Source organism: Manis javanica, chromosome 4, assembly GCF_040802235.1.
Source record: "Manis javanica isolate MJ-LG chromosome 4, MJ_LKY, whole genome shotgun sequence".
In the NCBI taxonomy this organism is placed as follows: domain Eukaryota; kingdom Metazoa; phylum Chordata; class Mammalia; order Pholidota; family Manidae; genus Manis; species Manis javanica.
The window spans coordinates 132,628,056-132,646,494 of record NC_133159.1 but is presented as its reverse complement, the minus strand read 5'-3'; the positions used below and the strand labels follow the sequence as shown (position 1 = coordinate 132,646,494).

The 18,439-nt window shown below is 51.6% G+C and overlaps 2 protein-coding genes across 2 annotated transcripts in view; both read right to left on the bottom strand.

Moving 5' to 3' along the window:
- Positions 1–9,187, bottom strand: part of TRPV1 (transient receptor potential cation channel subfamily V member 1) — a 30,398-nt gene extending 21,211 nt beyond the window's left edge. Inside the window, exons 1-7 of the mRNA XM_017653148.3 lie at positions 8,775–9,187; positions 4,650–4,969; positions 3,712–3,878; positions 3,482–3,634; positions 2,862–3,002; positions 2,414–2,712; positions 1,664–1,843 (exon numbers count right to left, since the gene is read on the bottom strand). Of these exons, the coding sequence (XP_017508637.1) occupies positions 1,664–1,843; positions 2,414–2,712; positions 2,862–3,002; positions 3,482–3,634; positions 3,712–3,878; positions 4,650–4,936 (1,227 nt within the window). The 5' untranslated portion in view covers positions 4,937–4,969; positions 8,775–9,187. The remainder of the gene's footprint in view (positions 1–1,663; positions 1,844–2,413; positions 2,713–2,861; positions 3,003–3,481; positions 3,635–3,711; positions 3,879–4,649; positions 4,970–8,774) is intronic.
- A 961-nt stretch (positions 9,188–10,148) lies between these two features.
- Positions 10,149–18,439, bottom strand: part of SHPK (sedoheptulokinase) — a 28,945-nt gene continuing 20,654 nt past the window's right edge. The window contains exon 7 of the mRNA XM_017653165.3: positions 10,149–17,997. Coding sequence (XP_017508654.1) covers positions 17,585–17,997 — 413 coding nt within the window. The 3' untranslated portion in view covers positions 10,149–17,584. The remainder of the gene's footprint in view (positions 17,998–18,439) is intronic.

Below are 18,439 nucleotides of genomic sequence, written 5' to 3'. Positions count from 1 at the left end.
TCCGTTTCTGTGCTCAGGGGCCCTAGGACTGCACTCCTGGCCCAAGAGACTTCCCAGATATGCAGATGGCAGCGATCGCCCCAGGGCTCTCTCTTCTTCCAATCAAACACCCCTGCCCTTATTGAAGTCACTTCCTACCTGGGCCAGCCTTCCGAAACACCTGCATCCAGGATTCTGAGTCAGATGCCAGACCCAGCATGGCAGCCCAAGAGGAGCTGACAGTGCAGAGCAAAGCAGGCCAGGCCTCTCCCACCCTAGATCTGACCTGGTAAATGCAGCCTTTGCCCTATGAGACATCGAGGCAACCCACATGGCAACAGGGCAGACTCCAGCCTCCAAGTCTGCCTCAGGGGCTCAGAGCGTCACCTTAGAAAGAGCATTAGGGAAGGTGGCCTTTTATAGCAGCAGTGACAGAACAGAATTTCATTAAATGGTCTTGGAACCCTCATTTGGAAACAAAATAATGAAGACACCTGCCTTACACCTACACAAAAATAAATTCTAGGTAAATTAAAGAGCCAAATGTGAAATACCTACAAAGAAGCTAAATGAAAATATTGAAGGCTGTGTGTGTAATCTTGAAGCAGACAAGGCCTTCCAAAGTAAGACACAGGTCACAGAAGCTATAAAAGCAAAAGCTAACCAATTCGACTCTATCAAGATGAAAACGCTTTACAGGCAAACAATACCCTAATGAAGTTGTAAGATGAGACAGCCTGGGAGAAAATAAAATCTTACAACATATGCAATAGAGAAAGGATCGATTCACTCTGTGATGAGAGCATCTACAAGCCAAAAGGGATGCGGCCAAGGGTCCAGCAGAAGAGATGGCAAAGGACAATGAATAGGAAACTGCTGATGAAACGTGAGCAGTCAAAAGTGCTCTACTTCACAGTAAGAGAGAAAACAAGAATTAAAGACATCAGTGAGACAGCATTTTTGGCTCCATGGACTTAACTAGTTTTTTTTTTTTTTAAAGAGATTGAGAATACCCAGATGGGCAAGGTGACACGAGTAGACATGTACCCACTGGTGGAAGGAAGTGCACTGACACAGGCTTTTTGGGAGACAATTTGGCCATAACTATTAAAAATTAAAATTTAAAATGTACATGCTTTTTGACTTAGAAATTCCAATTCCAGGTATCCTTCAGAAGAATAGTCTCAAACCCATGCCAAGCGGCCTTCGGTATTATAGCAGCAAAAAAACTGGAAATAACTCCAATGTGCTTCCGTGGACATTCCTATATGCATTTTTTTTTGCTAATGAAGCAGACCCATACATAGATAAAATCTATAAGACACCCCATTAAGTGAAAGAACTGGTTGTCCTACACTAAGTATCATATGATCTCATTATGTAAACAAAATGAAGCTTCATGTTTTTATACGGTATAAAAGGAAAGGTGTTTTCGTCTATGTACTTTTGAGATATTTAAGTTTTATAGGCATATCACTGTACACTGTATGATAAAGGAAAGCATTCAGTGGGAATGAATGGGGAAATGCGGCTGCAGGGCCAAGGCCCCACCGGAGCACCAGGTTTTCTCTGATGAGAAGACAAGCTGGGCAGGCAGCACCCTGGGCGTGGGGGCTGGGGTACTGTCCCTGAGCACAGGGGCTAGAAGCCCTCCCTGGTTGGGTCCCAGCCCTGGACCACTCACAGGAGTCTCACTGCTGCTGTAGGCGATCACTTCCAGCACAGAGTTCTTTTCGCAGGTGTCGATGCAGGACAGGTCATAGAGTGAGGAATGCACGGGCCCATAGGCCCACTCAGTGAACTTCCTGGACAGGTGCCTGCACTCGGGCTCCTGGATCTCCCTCTGGAGAATATAGGCCAATACCTGCCATGGACATATAAGAGCCTGTTAAGGACCAGCCTGGAGCCCCAAACAGGCTGCCTCCCCACCAGGCCATCAACTCTGCTTCAAGAATAATTCTGCTTCCCAGCCCAGTCGGACACCCCACCCAAGCCCCAGGAGAGCTCAGCTCCAACCAGTGCCCTCCTGACCACCATCCAGATCCCCTGCCCACTGCCTCAGACCCCAGTCACAACCACATAAGACCCATCTCCTGATCACACCTGGGCGACCACACCTGATTCCATCCGTTTCAACCTCAGCTCAAATGGCCCCCATTCCCAGGCCCCAGCACCCAACTCCCTCCCCATGTCCTGGTGGTGATACTTAGAGTTGGACATGAGAAATGGCTGCATGGGCAATGCCGGATTCTGCTCAGGTCTCACCCTTCCTCTGGCTTGCTCTAACAGCCCCCTGCCCCCCTACAGGCTGGTGTTTCAGCACCAGGGCTCCTCATGGTGGCACCACCAGGTGTGCACATGAGGCACATCAGTCCCCTCCCACAGCACCTTTGGGAGTTGCACCCCCAGCTCAGGCTCGAAGCCCCTTCCCTACCCCGATCTTCCCACTCTCGGCAGCCAGAGCCAGCGGCGTCAGCCCCTTCTTGTTGGTGAGCTCCTCCAGCTTCAGGGTAGGGTGGAGCCTGGCCCCCAGGATCAGAATCTCATTGTACATGCTCGTCACAAACTTGGTGTTGTCGGTCGTGTTGTCAGCCACCTCCACCAGCGCGTGGAGGACTGTATTGCCCACCGAGTCCCTGGCACTAATGTCTGCCGGCTGCCAGGAGTTCTGCAGCAGGAACTGCACGATGCCCAGCTGGTTGGTGCATGCAGCCAGGGAGAGGGGAAGCTCACCTGCAGCCAACATAGGCACACAGTGGTGGGCCTTGGGAGCAGATGGTTCCATCCCTGGACCACCTAGCCTCCAATTCCCTCTGTCTCTGCCCCAGACCTCCCCTTAGCAACCGTCACAAAGCCGAGTGTCTACCACATGGTCTCCCTACCAAAGTAGAAGCCAGGCCGCCCTTTGGTTTTCTTAAAGAAGTCTCCATTGGCCGCAGCCTGGACGTCTGCCCCATTCTCCACCAGAAGGGTTACCAGTACCACGTTCCGCCTCTCAATGGCAATATGCAGTGCTGTCTGGCCTGTGGAGGATGCAGGCTATTGGCTTTGCACTCATAGTCCTATGGGAATGCTGGACAGGTGCTGGGGGAGGCCCTGGGCAGGAAGTGCCGGATGACTCCCCCACCAGAGGAGGCCAGGCCAGGATCCCCAAAGGAGGCCTGGGAGTCCCTGAAGCAGGAGTAGAGACCCCCAGGGAACAGGGGGTACCAGACTGGGAGCTGGAGGAGCCCGAACTGCTCAAGGCCAAAGAACAATAGCAGAGAGGGAGGGGCTTCCACGGGCAAGGACCACTGAGCCTACAAAGGGGACGATGGGACTCTCAGCACCAGGGAAACCAAGCCAGGCATCTGGGGAGGCAGAGACCCCCAGGACCAAGAGATGCCGACTTGGTGGCTGGGACAGTGAGTAAGGAATTCAGAGGCTTGCCCAGCCATGATGGCGTCCTTCTCGCTCCAGATGCGCTTGTGGCACAACCATGCAGCCCTGTCCCCCTCCTCACCCTTATAATAACTATCTGTGTAGCTGGCATTGACAAGCTCTTTCAGGCTGTCTGTCTGCCTGGCAATCTCCAGGAGCAGTGGGATGGTGTCATTCTGCCCATCATGCAGGTTGAGCATGGCTTTGAGCAGACAGGTCTTCCCTGTCTCTGGGTCTGTAAGACAAAGTAAGGGTCAGAGCATGGCGGGGCAGTAGGGCCCCTCCTGGGAACCCGTCCCTCTCCAGGGCCACCTTTGAACTCGCTGTCCATGAGGTGCTTCTTGCTCTTCTGCAGGAACACCAGCAGGCTCTCCAGCTCCTTGCAGTTATTCTGAGCCACAGCTTCAAAGATCTTCCTACGATCATAGAGCTTGGGGCTCTTCTTGGAGCCAACAGGGACAGAGTCCTGGGATGGCTGCCTGTGGGCCAGAAAATCCCCTCATCTCATATTCTGGTCTGTCCTCAGACTGAGGCTGTCGGCGCTTGTCAGGAAACATGACTTGACGAAACCCCAAGGCAAGCCCACCCCTTGGTCTAGGTGACCTTCAGGAAACTGATGTTAGAGCGAACAGTGGGGCAGACGTGCCCCATTATGTCCCCACCCTGACTGTAGGTATCATCTGGAAAGTCATTGCTGCCACCACTTCCTCTGACACCGAGACCATTGGCTCCTCTGCCTGCTTGGGAGCTGGGGCTCCAGAGGCAGTGGCCCAGATGGGACTGCAGGCAGGGGATGGGGTTTCAAATGGCCCCTGCTAAGTGAAAAAGCCTCCTCACACTGCCCCAGAAGTCAGCCAGCCTGTGTATCCTCCCTGCCCTACACTGGAGGAGGAGACAGAACTGGTGGGCTGCTCACTGGAGCTTTTTGTATTCTCCTTCTAAACTCTGGCCTGAGCTTTTTGACTTAAAGTCATCTTTAGGGCTGGTGAGCATTCCAGGCCTGGACATCTAGAGTTCAGCCCATAGCCAGGATCACCACATATGCCAGCATGCATGATCATGTGTCCCAAAAGACCAGTGAATGCAGACACTGGACCAAATGACCCCTGCAGTCTCCCTAGCTCCCTGGCTCTCTGACCTTCAGCCCATAAGCTAGAGCACCACATTGTGTCTCCATGGCTGGGGCCTCAGCCAGGTGAGCCAGGTTAGCTCCTGGTAGGGAGGGGGTCCGGGCTCCAGATGCAGCTCACCTGGCACAGGTGGGGCCATCCCCAGGCCTCTGGATGATGACAACAGGGCTGACTGTGATGGCTGGGCAGGAGACCAACTGGCCTTCCTCGTAAGAGCAGTCCATAGGAGAAGCCTCCTCTGAGTCACACTTCCCAAAGAGCCGACTGCGGCTCCTGGCCGTGGGGAAGATGTGGGGCTTGGCTGGAGCTGGCCTAGAGTTAGGGTGTACATCCAGAGGGTCTGGGCAGAGGTCCTCTTGGAGCGGGTCCTCAGACTCCCCTGAGTCGGAGCTCCCCCATTTCTTCATCCTTGCCAGATCCTCTGTGGCCCAAGAGGCAGCCTGTGGGCAGCCACCAAAAACAGGTGTGTCCTCAGATTAAGGACTATACAACTCTAGCCTCCACCTGCCCTCCTTACAAGGGCCCCTGTGAATCAGGACACCCCAAAGGCCCAGCAGCTGCTGCCCCCAGTCCCCCAGAATGGAAGCTTCTAGGGGTACTATACCTCCCACCCCAGAGGCCTCAGGGGTGAGCAGCCCCAGCAGCCCCATGAGCATCAGTTTCTGGAGGTGGGTGGGCCCCCAGCTTAGTGCCACCAGGTCCAATAGGACTTGGATGGATCACTCTCTTCTCTGGGCCTCAGCTGCCTCCTCTGCAGATGGGATGATAACCACTGCTCCGCTTCCCTCCAAGATCAGGACAAAGGAAACAAGGGCAGTGGCTGCCATAGGCTGAGCATTCAGGGAGGACCCAGCTGATGAGGACAGCTCAGCCCCAATGAGCAGGAGCAGGCTGCATCCCTGGCAACGGGGTGACCGGCAGAGGCTGATACACTCCACAGCCCTCCTCTGCCATGTGTCCCTGTCATCAGCCATGCATACACCTGCCTTTGCTCTTTGACCTGGCTGCTGCAACCATTGAGTTCATAGGGGATATTTTGCACTTTTTGTCATTTTGTGAATAATTAGTATATTTCAAGCATCCCTGAACTTTTAGACTTTAAGTGGTTCAGGACTAGTGGGCCTTCCAAGCCTGAACAGCTGGAGTTAAGCTGACAGCTAGTGCCAGCACATATGGCTGAAAAAGTGCATTGATAGTGTTTTCCAATTCCTTCCTAAACTTATCTCCTACCCCTCCTCTCCGTGCAGCTGAGCATCCCCACTACCTAGTGCCCAGGGCTGTCCCACATCTCAGGGGCCTTTGCTCCTGTGGTGCCTCCACGTGGGGTGCTTTTTCCTCCTCCTCCTCTTGCCCAAAGCCTACCATCTCACAGATGCCACTTCCTCTCAAGGTCCAGCACTGATGCCACCTCCTCCACACCCCCTAATTCCTGCACTGGCCAAGTTCCCTCCATCTCCAGAGTGGCCCAGCTCATTATCAGTCCATCCCTCGCGGCCCTCTTAGCACAGTCCACCATGCAGTCTGGCAATTCCTATGTCACTGCTTGATCTCCCAGTGCCCAGTGACATCCTCCCAGGCAGAAAGGGAAATTTTTATGAAAAAAGCTGTGCTCGTCATCATGGCGGAAACAAGAGAGATCACTACAGTCCCTTCTCATTCCCATTTCCATTTCCATAGGCAGCTGGGGAGGTTCATGGTCCAGCCAGTGGCTGGATTACAGGAAACATCCACTGAAAGATGGGAGCTTCATAAGGCCTGCATTTTCAGGTCAAAGTTCAGGCAGTGCAAACTCGGAGTACGTGGCAGAGCCATGGCAATAAATCATTATGATCTGATGCCCAGATCCTGGGGGGAAATGAGGCGGCCTCCCCATTCAGCATCCTGTGAACAAGACAGCTAACTGCCGGCCCGCTTCCCCACCTGCCTAGAGTTCTGCTTTCAGAAGGGCCTGAGTCTTTCTTTGATTCATCCGTCAGGTGGAAACCCTGTAGTGGGGTGTGTCCCCAGCCACAGAAGCTTCACTTCCAACAACTCACCATTCATTCACCCCATGACTCAGTACCCATCTACTGAGTCCTATAGGATGCCTGGCCCTGTGCTGGGGACACAGACTGAACTCAGACCCCATCTGAGACAGAAACCAGGTGCTGGCAGGAGGGCTAGGGTGCTAAAGAAAGCTTCACGGAGAAGCTAGGCCTGGAAGGAGAGCGGGGTTGGGCTGGAACTCGGGCAGAAGATGGGGATCCCCAGCATAGTGGATGAAGAGGAAGACAGTGGGGGTAGAGGACAAGTGGCAGGGTCAGAACCAGATGGCTGCCAGCCTTGAATGCCAAGGAATAGGGTGCATGGATGAGAAGCATGAGAAGCTTCAGAAGTCTGTACTTACAGGAGGTAACTTCCTGTTAAGGACTGTTCATACCATGCAGAGCCTATCACCGTTTAAGAGGCCCAGGGGGCTAGTGAGAATGAAAATAATTGACATGTCTGAACATGTGCTGTGCAAAGGCAGGCACTACTCCCATCTTTCCATGCAGCTACTCGCTCCATTCTCTCATCTCTAAAAGGTAAATACTTTACAGACTAGCAAACACAGGCACAGCATGGTTACATTACTTGCCCGAGGCCACACAGTTAATAAGAGGTGGGGCCTGGATTTGATCCCAGGCTGCTGGCCCCACAGCATCTCCTGCACTCTACTACCTCTCTGGAAGGCTGGGCTCTTTCTCAAACATTAAATTCAGCCTCAGATCTCACACCAGGGCCTGAGGGCCCACCAGGCCAGGCTCTCCCAGCCCTGAGGTCAGGCAGGTAGGGACAATGCCCTTCCAATCAGAGGCCCCAAACCAGTAGCCCCTCCTGCTCAAACAAGCATCCCAGGAAGCTCAAAACCCAAAACGAAGTACAAATAAGAGCAAGGCCATCTGCCAGGCCTGGCTTTCCCAGGAAGGTCTCCCCTTGGGTAAGGCTGGCTTCAAACAAGAATAAACCTGCTGCCTGACAAGCAGCTCTTAACAGCCCAGCCAGAGGGCACCTATCAGCAGCAGCCTCTGCAAACCTGTCATTGATATTCTTTTGTGGTGGCTTTGCCTCTTCCTCTGACCACTCCAAAGCTAACCAACCTAATGAACATGAAACAGCCCACACAGTACCATCATCCAGTCAGTCAACAAACCCTGAATCTGCATTGCACATTCTGCACCCAATTCCTTATTGGAAATCACACTTCTCTCAGAGCAAAGGGCAGGACAGGAACTGAAAGACCATTTGCTCTGGGCTGGGAGGGGAGACAGGGACAGGATAGTCTGTCACTGCCAGGCCCAGGGTGTGTCCAGCACATGAGTCCCATGGCAATGCACCTGTCACAGCTCAACATCCTACAGTGATGAGAGAATTTCCAACTGTGATTTGGGGTGTCTGATGGAGACGGTGGCTCTGGTTTACACAAGATTCACAAACTCACTAATCTGGACTATAGGACGGACCTGAAAAAACAACACTACCCAGCAAAGACCTGCTTTGGCCTCTGAGTCTTTCTCAAGTCCAGAGCCAGGTGGGACACTGCCCACCTCTGGGAGAAGCTTCCCTTCTTTTCTCCCCAATCCAGATGAGATATCCTTGGGTGTAGCTTTCCACTCCCCTCTCTACCAAACCAGCCATCGGCCTCCAGCGTCTCTGCAGGCTCTTAGCTGGTCCAGGACCCAGCCTTGATCATTCTTGTCCCTTCAGCCTACCTGAGCATCTCTTACAGGAGGACAAAGAGCTTGGGCCTTCCTAACCCATGAAGGGCCAGAGGACCTTTGCCCAAAACAGAGGGAGAATGGAGTCTGGGCAGAACCCAGGCTCCTGCCTGCCAGGCCAGCACACTCTCACCCAGGGAGGGCAACACACTGCAACCTCCAACTGCAAACCACCAGTCTCATCAGTAGCCACAGCCTCCTCGACCCAGGAAGACTCTGGTGCAAATAATATACACTGATAATAGCTACCACTACTATTACTTACCAAGTGTTTACGATCAGCCAAGCTAAGGTTACCACAGCTACAGCTCCACTTAAGCTCACCACCACCTTTGAGGCAACCACTATTACCCCAGTTTTCAGATGGGGTAACTGAGGCACTGAGAGGCTCCTTGAACTGCTCATAGTAACATTGCTAGAAAGAAGCAGCACCCTGCTTTGGACGGCTTCCTATGCCATTCCAGAAGCTAACATCTACATTGGCCATCAAACAACAAAAGTGACTTACCAGCTAGATGCAGGCACACCCCAGCCCCAGCAGGTGCTGGTGAACTCAAGGGCCAGTGCTAATTGAAGTGAGAGTTGGGCTGGTGTGGAGAGAAGAGTTGCTTCCTCCGCCTCTGTGAGGGTCCTCAGCCACTCCCGGGGCCACGGCTGCTCCACGCTAGCAGGGATGGGCTGTGGGCACACTCTGGCACTCAAAATGATTGCTTCCAGCAATGGCAGCAGCTGCTGTTGCAGCGGCTCTGATTCCCAGAGGATCCCAGAGCCTTTCCCATCATTTTTGCCCTTTTTCAGAAACCACTTAGCCGCTGCCCCTCCTCCAGCCATGCCAGAGCTGTAGTGCACTTAGCCACACACAGCCCAGAACGAGCCAGAGCTGTGACCTCAGCTCCCAAGAAAGGAGGGCACTGCTCAGGCCTCCCAAACCCACCCCTCATGCAGACAGGGTGGTGCAGGGAAAGAGCTCATCAGATGCACTTTCATATGGGATACAAAACCCAGCGCCCTGGAACTGCTCTGTTTTCAAAATGGAGAAGGAAGGGGAATGGTCGTGTCATCCATCATACAGTCCTAGTCTGGCATTTAGGGACCTGGTTTTGAGTGCTGGCTTTGCCACCAACTGTGTGTGACCTTGAACCGGTCCCTGCCTATTCTTGGCCCTCTCATTCCCTGTGTGCCCAACCTGGCACCGAGACTGTGGTTGGAGCTTCTGGCTTTGCCAGGTCCCAGGCTTGCTCAACTGGGGTTCCTCATGGAACGACAGAACACAGAAAATTATGAGTTTTTTTAATAAGTAAAACTAATAAGTAAAAAATTATTACTATTTTCTTACTTCTCCCAGGACCATCCTAAATGCACAGGAGAAAACTTAAAACAGTAAGGTTTCATTTCCTCCCGGAACCTAGCTGGGAAAAGCTGCAAGGTCTTTCTGGGTGTGCACACAGCCTACAGTCCAAAACACCTACAGAGGCCATCCTCGCAGCTGCACATAGGAACCCTACAGGACTCCAGTCAGCCGTGGGTCAGCCAGCCAGAAATGAGCAGCCACATGCCAGCAAGGCCCATTGCAGCCCTGCCTGGAGCAGCTCACAAGCTCTGACCAGAGTCAAGACATTAAAGTGCAGACACTGCATGGATTCTGTATAACAATTCACAGTTTACAAGGAGCTTTCACAAACCCACTCTCCCATGACACACAATAAACCATGCAGTGGCAGTTCTACTCTTTTTACAAATGAGAAATCTGTGACACCTAACAATTAGATGATTGGCCGGGTCCCACTGCTGGTCTGGGTGTAGAAGCCAGGCCCATCCCACCATGCCATGCCATGCCCCTGTTCGGACACCTTTTTATATACATGCCATTTTATTTTTGCCATTTTCACTTTACTTGAAATGAGCCTTGGAACTCGTTCTTTTATTTTTGAAACTGTGGTAAAATACATATAAAAGTTACAATTTTAAGCATTTTTAAGGGTACAGATTAGTGGCATTAAGTACATCCACAATACGTGCAACCATCACACCCCCTCCATCTCCAGAACTCTTTTCATTCTGCAAAACTGAAATTCTGTACCCACTAAACACTAACTTCCCATTCCTCTCCCCACTCCCAGCCTCCGGAAACCACATTCTACTCCCTGCCTCTATGAATTTGACTAAGCACGCCATACAATCTGAATCATATAGTATTTGTCCCGTTGTGACTGGCTTATTTCACTTAGCATCATGTCTTCAAAGTTCATCCATGTTGTAGCATATTACAGAATTGTCTTCCTTTTTAAGGCTGAATAATATTCCATTGTATGTATATACCATACCTTGTTTAGCCATTTATCTACTGCTGGACACCTGGGTTGCATTCACCTTTGGCTTTTGTGAATAATGCTGCTATGAACTTGGGTGTACAAATATTTCTTGGAGTCCTGGCTCTCAATTATTTTGAGTCCATACACAGAAGTGGGATTGCTGGGTCATGGAATTCATTCTTAATCACTACATAATCCTCTGTTAACACATATTTAAGAAAACTCACCAGCAGTGATCCCTCAACCCATAAGTCATTGTCCCTTCTAACCAGAGGTGGGCCAGAGATGTCTCAGGGAACACCTCAGAATGGACACTGACCTGCCCTTACTGCAGCAGGCACAGTCCCACACTCACACCCTGCCAGGCCAGGCCCAGGTCTCAGCTGTGGGCAGCCCGAGGGCACAGGTGGGGGACATCTGAGAAAGGAACCAGAGGAGCCAGCCCAGCCCGGAGGTAATACCCAGGAAAGGGAAGGGTAGCGTTTGTCCACCAAAAACAGTCCCCTTAGCCTCCAAAGTGATTTCTGCCTCCAGTGAGGACAACATGACTACATGTTTCCCCTTTGTAACAGAGCCACTGGGTGCTGACAACAACTCCCAGAGTATTCATGGCTCGGAGAAAGCGTCAAGGGCTGCACGGGAAATCCTGGCCCTTCTCCTCCTTCCCTAACAACTTTCTTGGTCTCCTTGGCTGCCTCCCCTTGCCATGCCCTTCACCTACACACAGGGGCTCACAGGACGCTTATGTCCTCCCATCCATCTCTGAGACTCTCACCGCCCCCCATGGACCCATATGACATTCCCAAGCCGGGACTCCTTCGTCTGGCACTTCCCTGAGCTTCATCCCTGCCTCCTGTAATCTCCAGGTGAAGACCACAAGCCTCTTCCCCTCAGCATGCCCAGATGGACCCCTCTTGCTTCCACATTCCCTCCCCTCAATGGGCTTGCCTGTAAAGGCACCAACTTTCTTTGGGTCACCTAGTCCGATGCACTTCGTCATCTCCACCCTCTCCTGCCTCATGCTGTCTGGGCTATGTTTCTGTGGCTCACATTCGTCCCTCTATGCAACTGGCAGCCACTTCTCACCTGAAGCAACAGAACTACCTTCCTTCCCCAGTCCAACACCCCCAGCCTGCCCCTCCCAATCCAAAGGGCCTAGAACATTGTCCTGATCACACCCCCTTACTGAACAAGGCCTACCCGCCTCAGCCTGTCACCCTCAGCCCTCAGCCCTCCTCCACTCCCCGTGTGGCCACCTCCTCCTGTCACCTACACACATCTCCTCCCCAGCCACACTTCCCATGCCTGCCTTCACACTTTGCCTGCCCCCCTCCTGCCCGACGTGCTCGCACTATCCACCCCACTTAACCCATCTCTAAGGCTGAGTTGACAAGTGAGGTTTATGGATGCGAGATTCTATCATTCAACTCCTGCCTCATCCAAAAAGCCTTCCTGCTCAAGGGTCCAACCTAAAGCACTCACCTCTATAAACTCCCATAGAAATTCCAAATCAACCTGTGCCTTCCTGTGGCAACTGGTACATATGATCACAATGACATTAACAGCAGTGAATACTTACTGAGCATGTGCAGCATGCCAGATACAGGATATGCACCATCTCACTGGACTTTCACTAAGTGAGCTGAGTATGATTTTATCCCCATCTTAGAGATAAGGAAAGGAAGCATAAGCAGGCTATAAAACCTGCCCAAGGTCAGTAACAACCATACAAGTCTCATCAGGAGCTGCCTAAAGCTTGTGTTGAGCTTTAATTTTTCTGATGTTAGTCTTGCTTCATAGATTTTAATGTCTCCAGGGTGAGATAGGGTGCTCGGGCCTCTAACCCTATCTCTGTGCCTTGCCCAAGCAGCAAGCTATAAACATTTCTTGGCCTGCCTTTATCTGAGCAGCACTTATGCTGAGTGGCTCTACTAAAACTAAAACTTGTGCAGTGATGGCAGAGGCAAGACCTCAGGGCTGGGCATCACTGCCTTCGGTGGCTTCCTGGGTCATAATGTGCAACAGGGTGTTCTTGAATCTATGTAATGACATACCCATTAAAACTCCTTGTGAGCAGATCATTTTCTAATGATGAATTTTGGGAGGGGGTGCTTCTTCAAGTTCAGGACTGATGGGTACGGGAGGCAGCACAGGAAAGTGCTAGAGGCCACACCAGCAGCTAGGTAAGCCAAGTCCGATGTGACCTATATCACTATGGGCCACAGTTCTCTCTTTTACTGTTACCACCAGGGGGCACATTGACCTAAACTGAGCCCTTGACCCTGGCAATAGGAGCGTTACCTATTTTCTTCATCCTCAGATTTGAAGCCAGACTTTCTGGCACAGCTAGAAACCAGCAAACTCCCATGTGCTGAAAAAGTCTGATTTTCAAAATCAGGACCCATCAGCCGGCACCGCGGAGGAACCAGGTGGGACCCAGCAGCGCTAACGGAGGCCCTGGAGAGCTGTGCAGGCACTACCGCAGGTGCCTGGACCCCACCAAGAACAGTAACAACTCTGCTAGTTTGGCCCTGGCCTTCTAAGTCTCCTGCTGACATTTCACTTCCCTGATTTTTGTGTCTTGCCTCCCAGATTTTAAAAGGTTCACAGGTCCCAGATCCAGATGGCAAAGAGCAAACCTGGAAGAAAACTCCTTTCTTTTCTGCATTTGGCCTGTGCTTTAGTGTTCCCAGGTAGATACATGAGTTGGCTCCCATGGAGGGCAAGGTCTGTGAGGGAGGTCAGCATGTCCCGGAAGTGGACGGAGCTGGCCACCTGACTGGGAGGCATCTGGCATCCTCTCGGCACCTGACGGCGGAGCCCTGCTCTGCAGAGCTGGGACAGGGCAGGGACTGCAAATGAGAAGTGGGAAGGGTTGAGGATCTGGGCAGTGAACAGAAGGGGGAGAGAAGCCCAGCTGGGCCAGACGCCAGCTGCATGAACTTGGGTTGATGGCGGAAGCTCTGGACCTGCTTCTTTTCTCACAAAATGGGTAAAAGCAACTGTCTACCTGCTTTACGGGACTTTTCTGTGGATGAGGGAGGATACTGGATGTGAATTGGCCCTGTGAGCTGGTAAAGCTCTAGGCAGGCATGAGAGGTTATTGTTCTCATGATCATTATTTCAGATGAGAACCATATCTACTGACTGCTGAGCTGGATCCGGCCATTAGCTCGAGGTTGTGACTAATTGTTTTTTAATGACAAAAAAAATAAGATTTGCTTAATGTTTCATGAGTCATGCAATGAACATCTCTACCCTGAGAATATCTCACTTTCAAAGATGTGGTCTACCCATCTAACCCTGGTGAGAGAAGAGGTCAGGCTTGACCAACCCTCTCTTCTGTAGCCCACTGTGCACTTTGCAACCCCACAGCAGTGAGTAGGGTGAATAAGATGGTCTATGCCCTCCAGGAGGCCAGGATGGATGAGGAGGGGGACGTGCTAGGCTGTGACACTCACAGGGCGGGGCTCCTATAACAGGCACAGGCCATGTAAACAGTGAACACTGAGTAGGGTCCTGGATGTCAGGTACAATTGTAACCCAGTGGCAAATATGCTCCCAGGGAGATGGTGTGCAGCAGGTGGACAGCATTTGAGCTGGCCTTGGATGCAGGGCAGGGTTTTGCCATGGGGGGACATTCCAAACACAGGCAGCAGACCATGTTAAGAAGCAGAGGGAGGGCAGGAAAGAAACACCTCATAGCGACCCTGCCATCAGGGAGCCTTCAGTCCACTTGAGAAGGAAAGAAAAATAGAGAACGTGAAAGCCATATAAACTTATGGGCATAGTCTACGGCCAGAGGAAGGGTGTGTGTGGCAGGGGGAGGGGCAGTGAGCTGGAGAGCAGGCAGTCACTCCTCTGCCCCATGCTGGCTCAGGCTCCACCATCCCTCACAGGCTACTTCCTAGGCTCCTCCAACTGAGCCCCCACCTTCTGTAACACCATCCTCCAACCCAAAGTCCACAGAACCAGCAGCTATACTCCTAAAACCCATGAAGCCCCAGTTCTCCACTCGACTACCTTCAGGAGAAAACCAGTCCCCTGAGCCTGGCATCCAAGATCCTTCACAATGGCCAACATTTCCAGTCACACCTCCTATGACACCCTGCTTTTTCCCTTTGACCAAGTCACACCAGACAATTTATTATATCCTGGACATGCTAACCACTTTAACAGAAATACGTTTGCATGGCCAGACCATTCTACCTAGAGTGCTAAAGAAAGTGGGCTCTAAGGTTTGATTCCTAGCACTGGGATCTTAAGTTGGTTACTTAACTTTCTTCTTGGTTAAGTAAGGCTCTGTTTCTTCATCCAAGAAATGGGAATGATAGTACCCACCTTCTAGGATCATTGTGAAGATCAAATGAATTCAAATAAGTAGAGTTTACATTAGCTCCCAGTATATAGTAGGTTAGCTATTGTATCCATGGATTGAAACTCTCCAAGGTTTCACTCGATGTCATTGCATGAAGAATGAATTGCTCCTGCATGTGTCAGTAGATCTGTCAAGAGTATGGATGTCATTCCCAAGGGACAGAAATTCAACAGCACGTCACTCTTCCTGACAGAACACCCAGCTCCTGGTAGATGCTCGTGAAATCCAGCTCATCTGGGTGCACTAAGCCTTCGCAGGCACAGCCTCTGCTGTGGCTGTAGAGGTCAGGATGAGCCAAGTTAGGCTTTGGTAATACACCCCCAATCTAAGGGGCTTCAAACATCAAAGATTTATTTCTCAGCCACACTGCATGTGGCTTGCTGACTGATGAAGGCCCTACACAATACCACCCTCACATGGGACCCAAGCTGACAGAGCCTCGGCCCTCTGGGACACCACCAGTCACTTGCAGCCAAAGGAAGGGAGTGTGGCAAATCACACACTGGTGCCTAAAGGGTTCTGCCTAGAAGTGATATGCTTTTGTTCACATTTTACTGGCTGAAGCTAATCAGGTAGGAAAGTACAAGCCTACCACATACTTATAAGATTAGGACACTGGTAGACAGCCCCAAAGGCCCCATTCCTCATCTGAGGATCATTCTGGTCTCACTCTCGTACCTCCCAAGAATGAGAGCAGCAGTGAATGGTTTGTGACTTCAGGCTGGAGAAATGAGGCCCTGGCAGCTGTACTCAACACCCCCAGCCCCCACTCCCCTACCCCCGCAGAAGCTCCAGGCCACATGCAACAGAAACAGCAGCCGGCCTATTAGCTGACAAGCTTGAGCTGTGCAAGGCTGTCCTCAGAGGCAGAATGGACACATGGAAAGGGAACAGAGTTTCAACATCCTGTTGGGCACTTGGGCTGGGCTGCCTGGGCTTGCAGGACACCCATCTCGTTCCTAATCTTATCTTTACAGACTCCATCCACAGCTCCTGAAAATGCAAGACAGGCTGCTGCCCTGAATTCAGAGGACTGAATCTTCCTAATGGATAGGGCTCTCAATTATTCTTCAGCCTGTCCCAAGGTGCCTTCTCTCACAGGCCTTCCTCTCGGGACCGAAAATGATGGTGTCAACTCATTCCACTGAGAGAAAAATTACATGACTTTCCTGAGGGATCTGCAGCCACCTGTCCTGGCAGACCATGGGGCAGGCAGTGCTTTTCTTCCAGACAACCTACAAATGATCCCAACCTCCCAAGCCCAGCTCTGCCGCTGTGCCATCACATACAGTCTTCCCAAAGCAGAGAAGTGTGTTATTAAAGGGAAGAAGCTCTGGAAGAATGAGCTTTAGTATCTGAAATTCAATCAGCACAGCCAGGCAGATTAATCTGAGCTTCGGACAACTATGTAATTCATAAAGTGACACTTACAATGAGACAACATGACTGCTTCCCAAATCAGAGTCAGGCCTGCCTGAGCCTGGGATCAACCTTGGGAGTCTGGAAGTAGATGCAGCAATGGTGGCCCTCTCCTGGAAGCCATTCCATGGTCATCCCTACCAACCACAGGAAGGTTTAAGATGCCCTGAGATCCCTGCACAGATGCCAACCCAAGTGGAATGTTTCTGTGCACCAGGAGCACATGGTAGGTAAGCAAGGCATACACCCAGAGAAAGAGGAGCCGGGCCTGCAGGATAAAGGGCTCCCTCTGATTAAATAGCCACCCACATGCCAGCAGGCCCAGGACAGCCCTTCTCTTGGAAGACTTCCTAGGGATAGATGGGGCAAAAACACACTACTGCACAGAGACACTCCCGGAAAAGCGTCGTGCTGGTACCTGGTGAGACTCTTGGGAACAATGTCCCTGAATGGCAGGGTCACACAGCATCCAACCCCCTTGCCAGCCATGCCATTCACCTTTCCTTCCCTGTTACATGCCTTCAAGCCAGCTGTGCTCTGAGGATCTGGGGCTGCCCCAGTGCAGCAGGCTCTCCTTGGAGGGGGAAGCACATGGCAAGGCCAGCACATACCCACACACATCTTCATCTCAGCCAGCCTGCCTTACAGTCCCTGGGCCACCCCCTGCCCAGAGGAGAGCAAGACTGGGAAAGGGGCCTCAGGGTGACATGGTACAATCCAGTAGGAAAGGACTTCTCCAACAGTGCATGTGACCCATGTCTGGGCTTCATGTCCCTAAAAACAATCAATCCAAAAGCTGGATGAAAGGTAGAGAGGCGGGTCTTCTTTTCTTACTTGGAGTCCACAGCCAGCAGAATTTTTGGTGTCTGAAGTCCTCATTTATTTTCTCTTTGTCTACAAGTGAATCACAGGTGAGCCTGCAGATCAGGATGCTGGGCCACCATTCCTTTTCTTTCTCTCTTTTTCCCACATTTACACTTGCATCCAGGTCCAGGCAAGTCTCTTTCAGAAGGTACTGACTGGAGATGTGGTTGATGACTCCTGGCTGCATTATCACAGTGTGCTGTGAAGGCAGGTTCTTGGTCACGATGGTACTCGGAGAACAACCATTGCTTAAAAGCTGTCTAGGAAAAGGATGAACATAAGTTCACGTTGGGCACATTAATTAGATAAAATCTGCAATAGTCCTTTGGCCAAAGAGTGTGCTGACTAAGTCTCCTTCTGGTTTAGGTTTCTCTGCAGCATGACCAGAGCTGCCCCCACAGCTGCATCCACATCCTGCCCAAAGGACACTGGCAAAGGGAAAGCCCTCTGAACCTCCTGCTTCAGCACCTCGTTCCGGGACAGCGCACTCCCACTGCCAATCACTCTCTCCACCCCCAACTCTCTGAGCTGCTGAAATGGAAGCATAGAGTGCAGGTTCTGAACAATGCCTCGACACAGGGCCCGGGTCACGTGCCCCAGGGAGAGGTCAGAGGAAGAGATTCTGGTCACTGAGGCCAGCTGGTCTGGCAGGTGTCTCTCGCCCAACACCGTTGGAGTGATGGTTAGGCAGGTGTCTCTCTGCTGTGCAGCTGCCTCAATCATGCGTGAATAAACAGTGGATTCAGCAATTTCCAGGCCTGCCGGGAACAGAGAAGACCTGTGTGACTTTGTGCAGCCCCTTACTGCAGGCTGAGACAGTACAGAATTCCCAGGGGATGGGGATGGGTCTACTTATCATTCTTCTCACTTTCTGACTGCTTCCCAGCTTACAGACTTACGGAGAGAGGCTAGCTATGCTCTGCCCTAGATCCCAGCCAGCTCCCTCACTGAAGACCCCAGCCCAGACTTCAGGAAAAGATCGAGTAAGCATGTTGTAAGCCCTACCATTCCACAGCTATGGGACCCTTGGTCTCAAGGAAGCCAAATGCATACACTGATCAATAAATATCATCAAGGCTGCTCCTAGACCTCCTAATGGTGTCACGGAAATCCCAGGACCACAGTGCTGATCACAGTCTAGCCCACTCCCCAGCAGAGGTTGAGAACCACCACTCTAGACCAGTACTTCTCACATTTGAA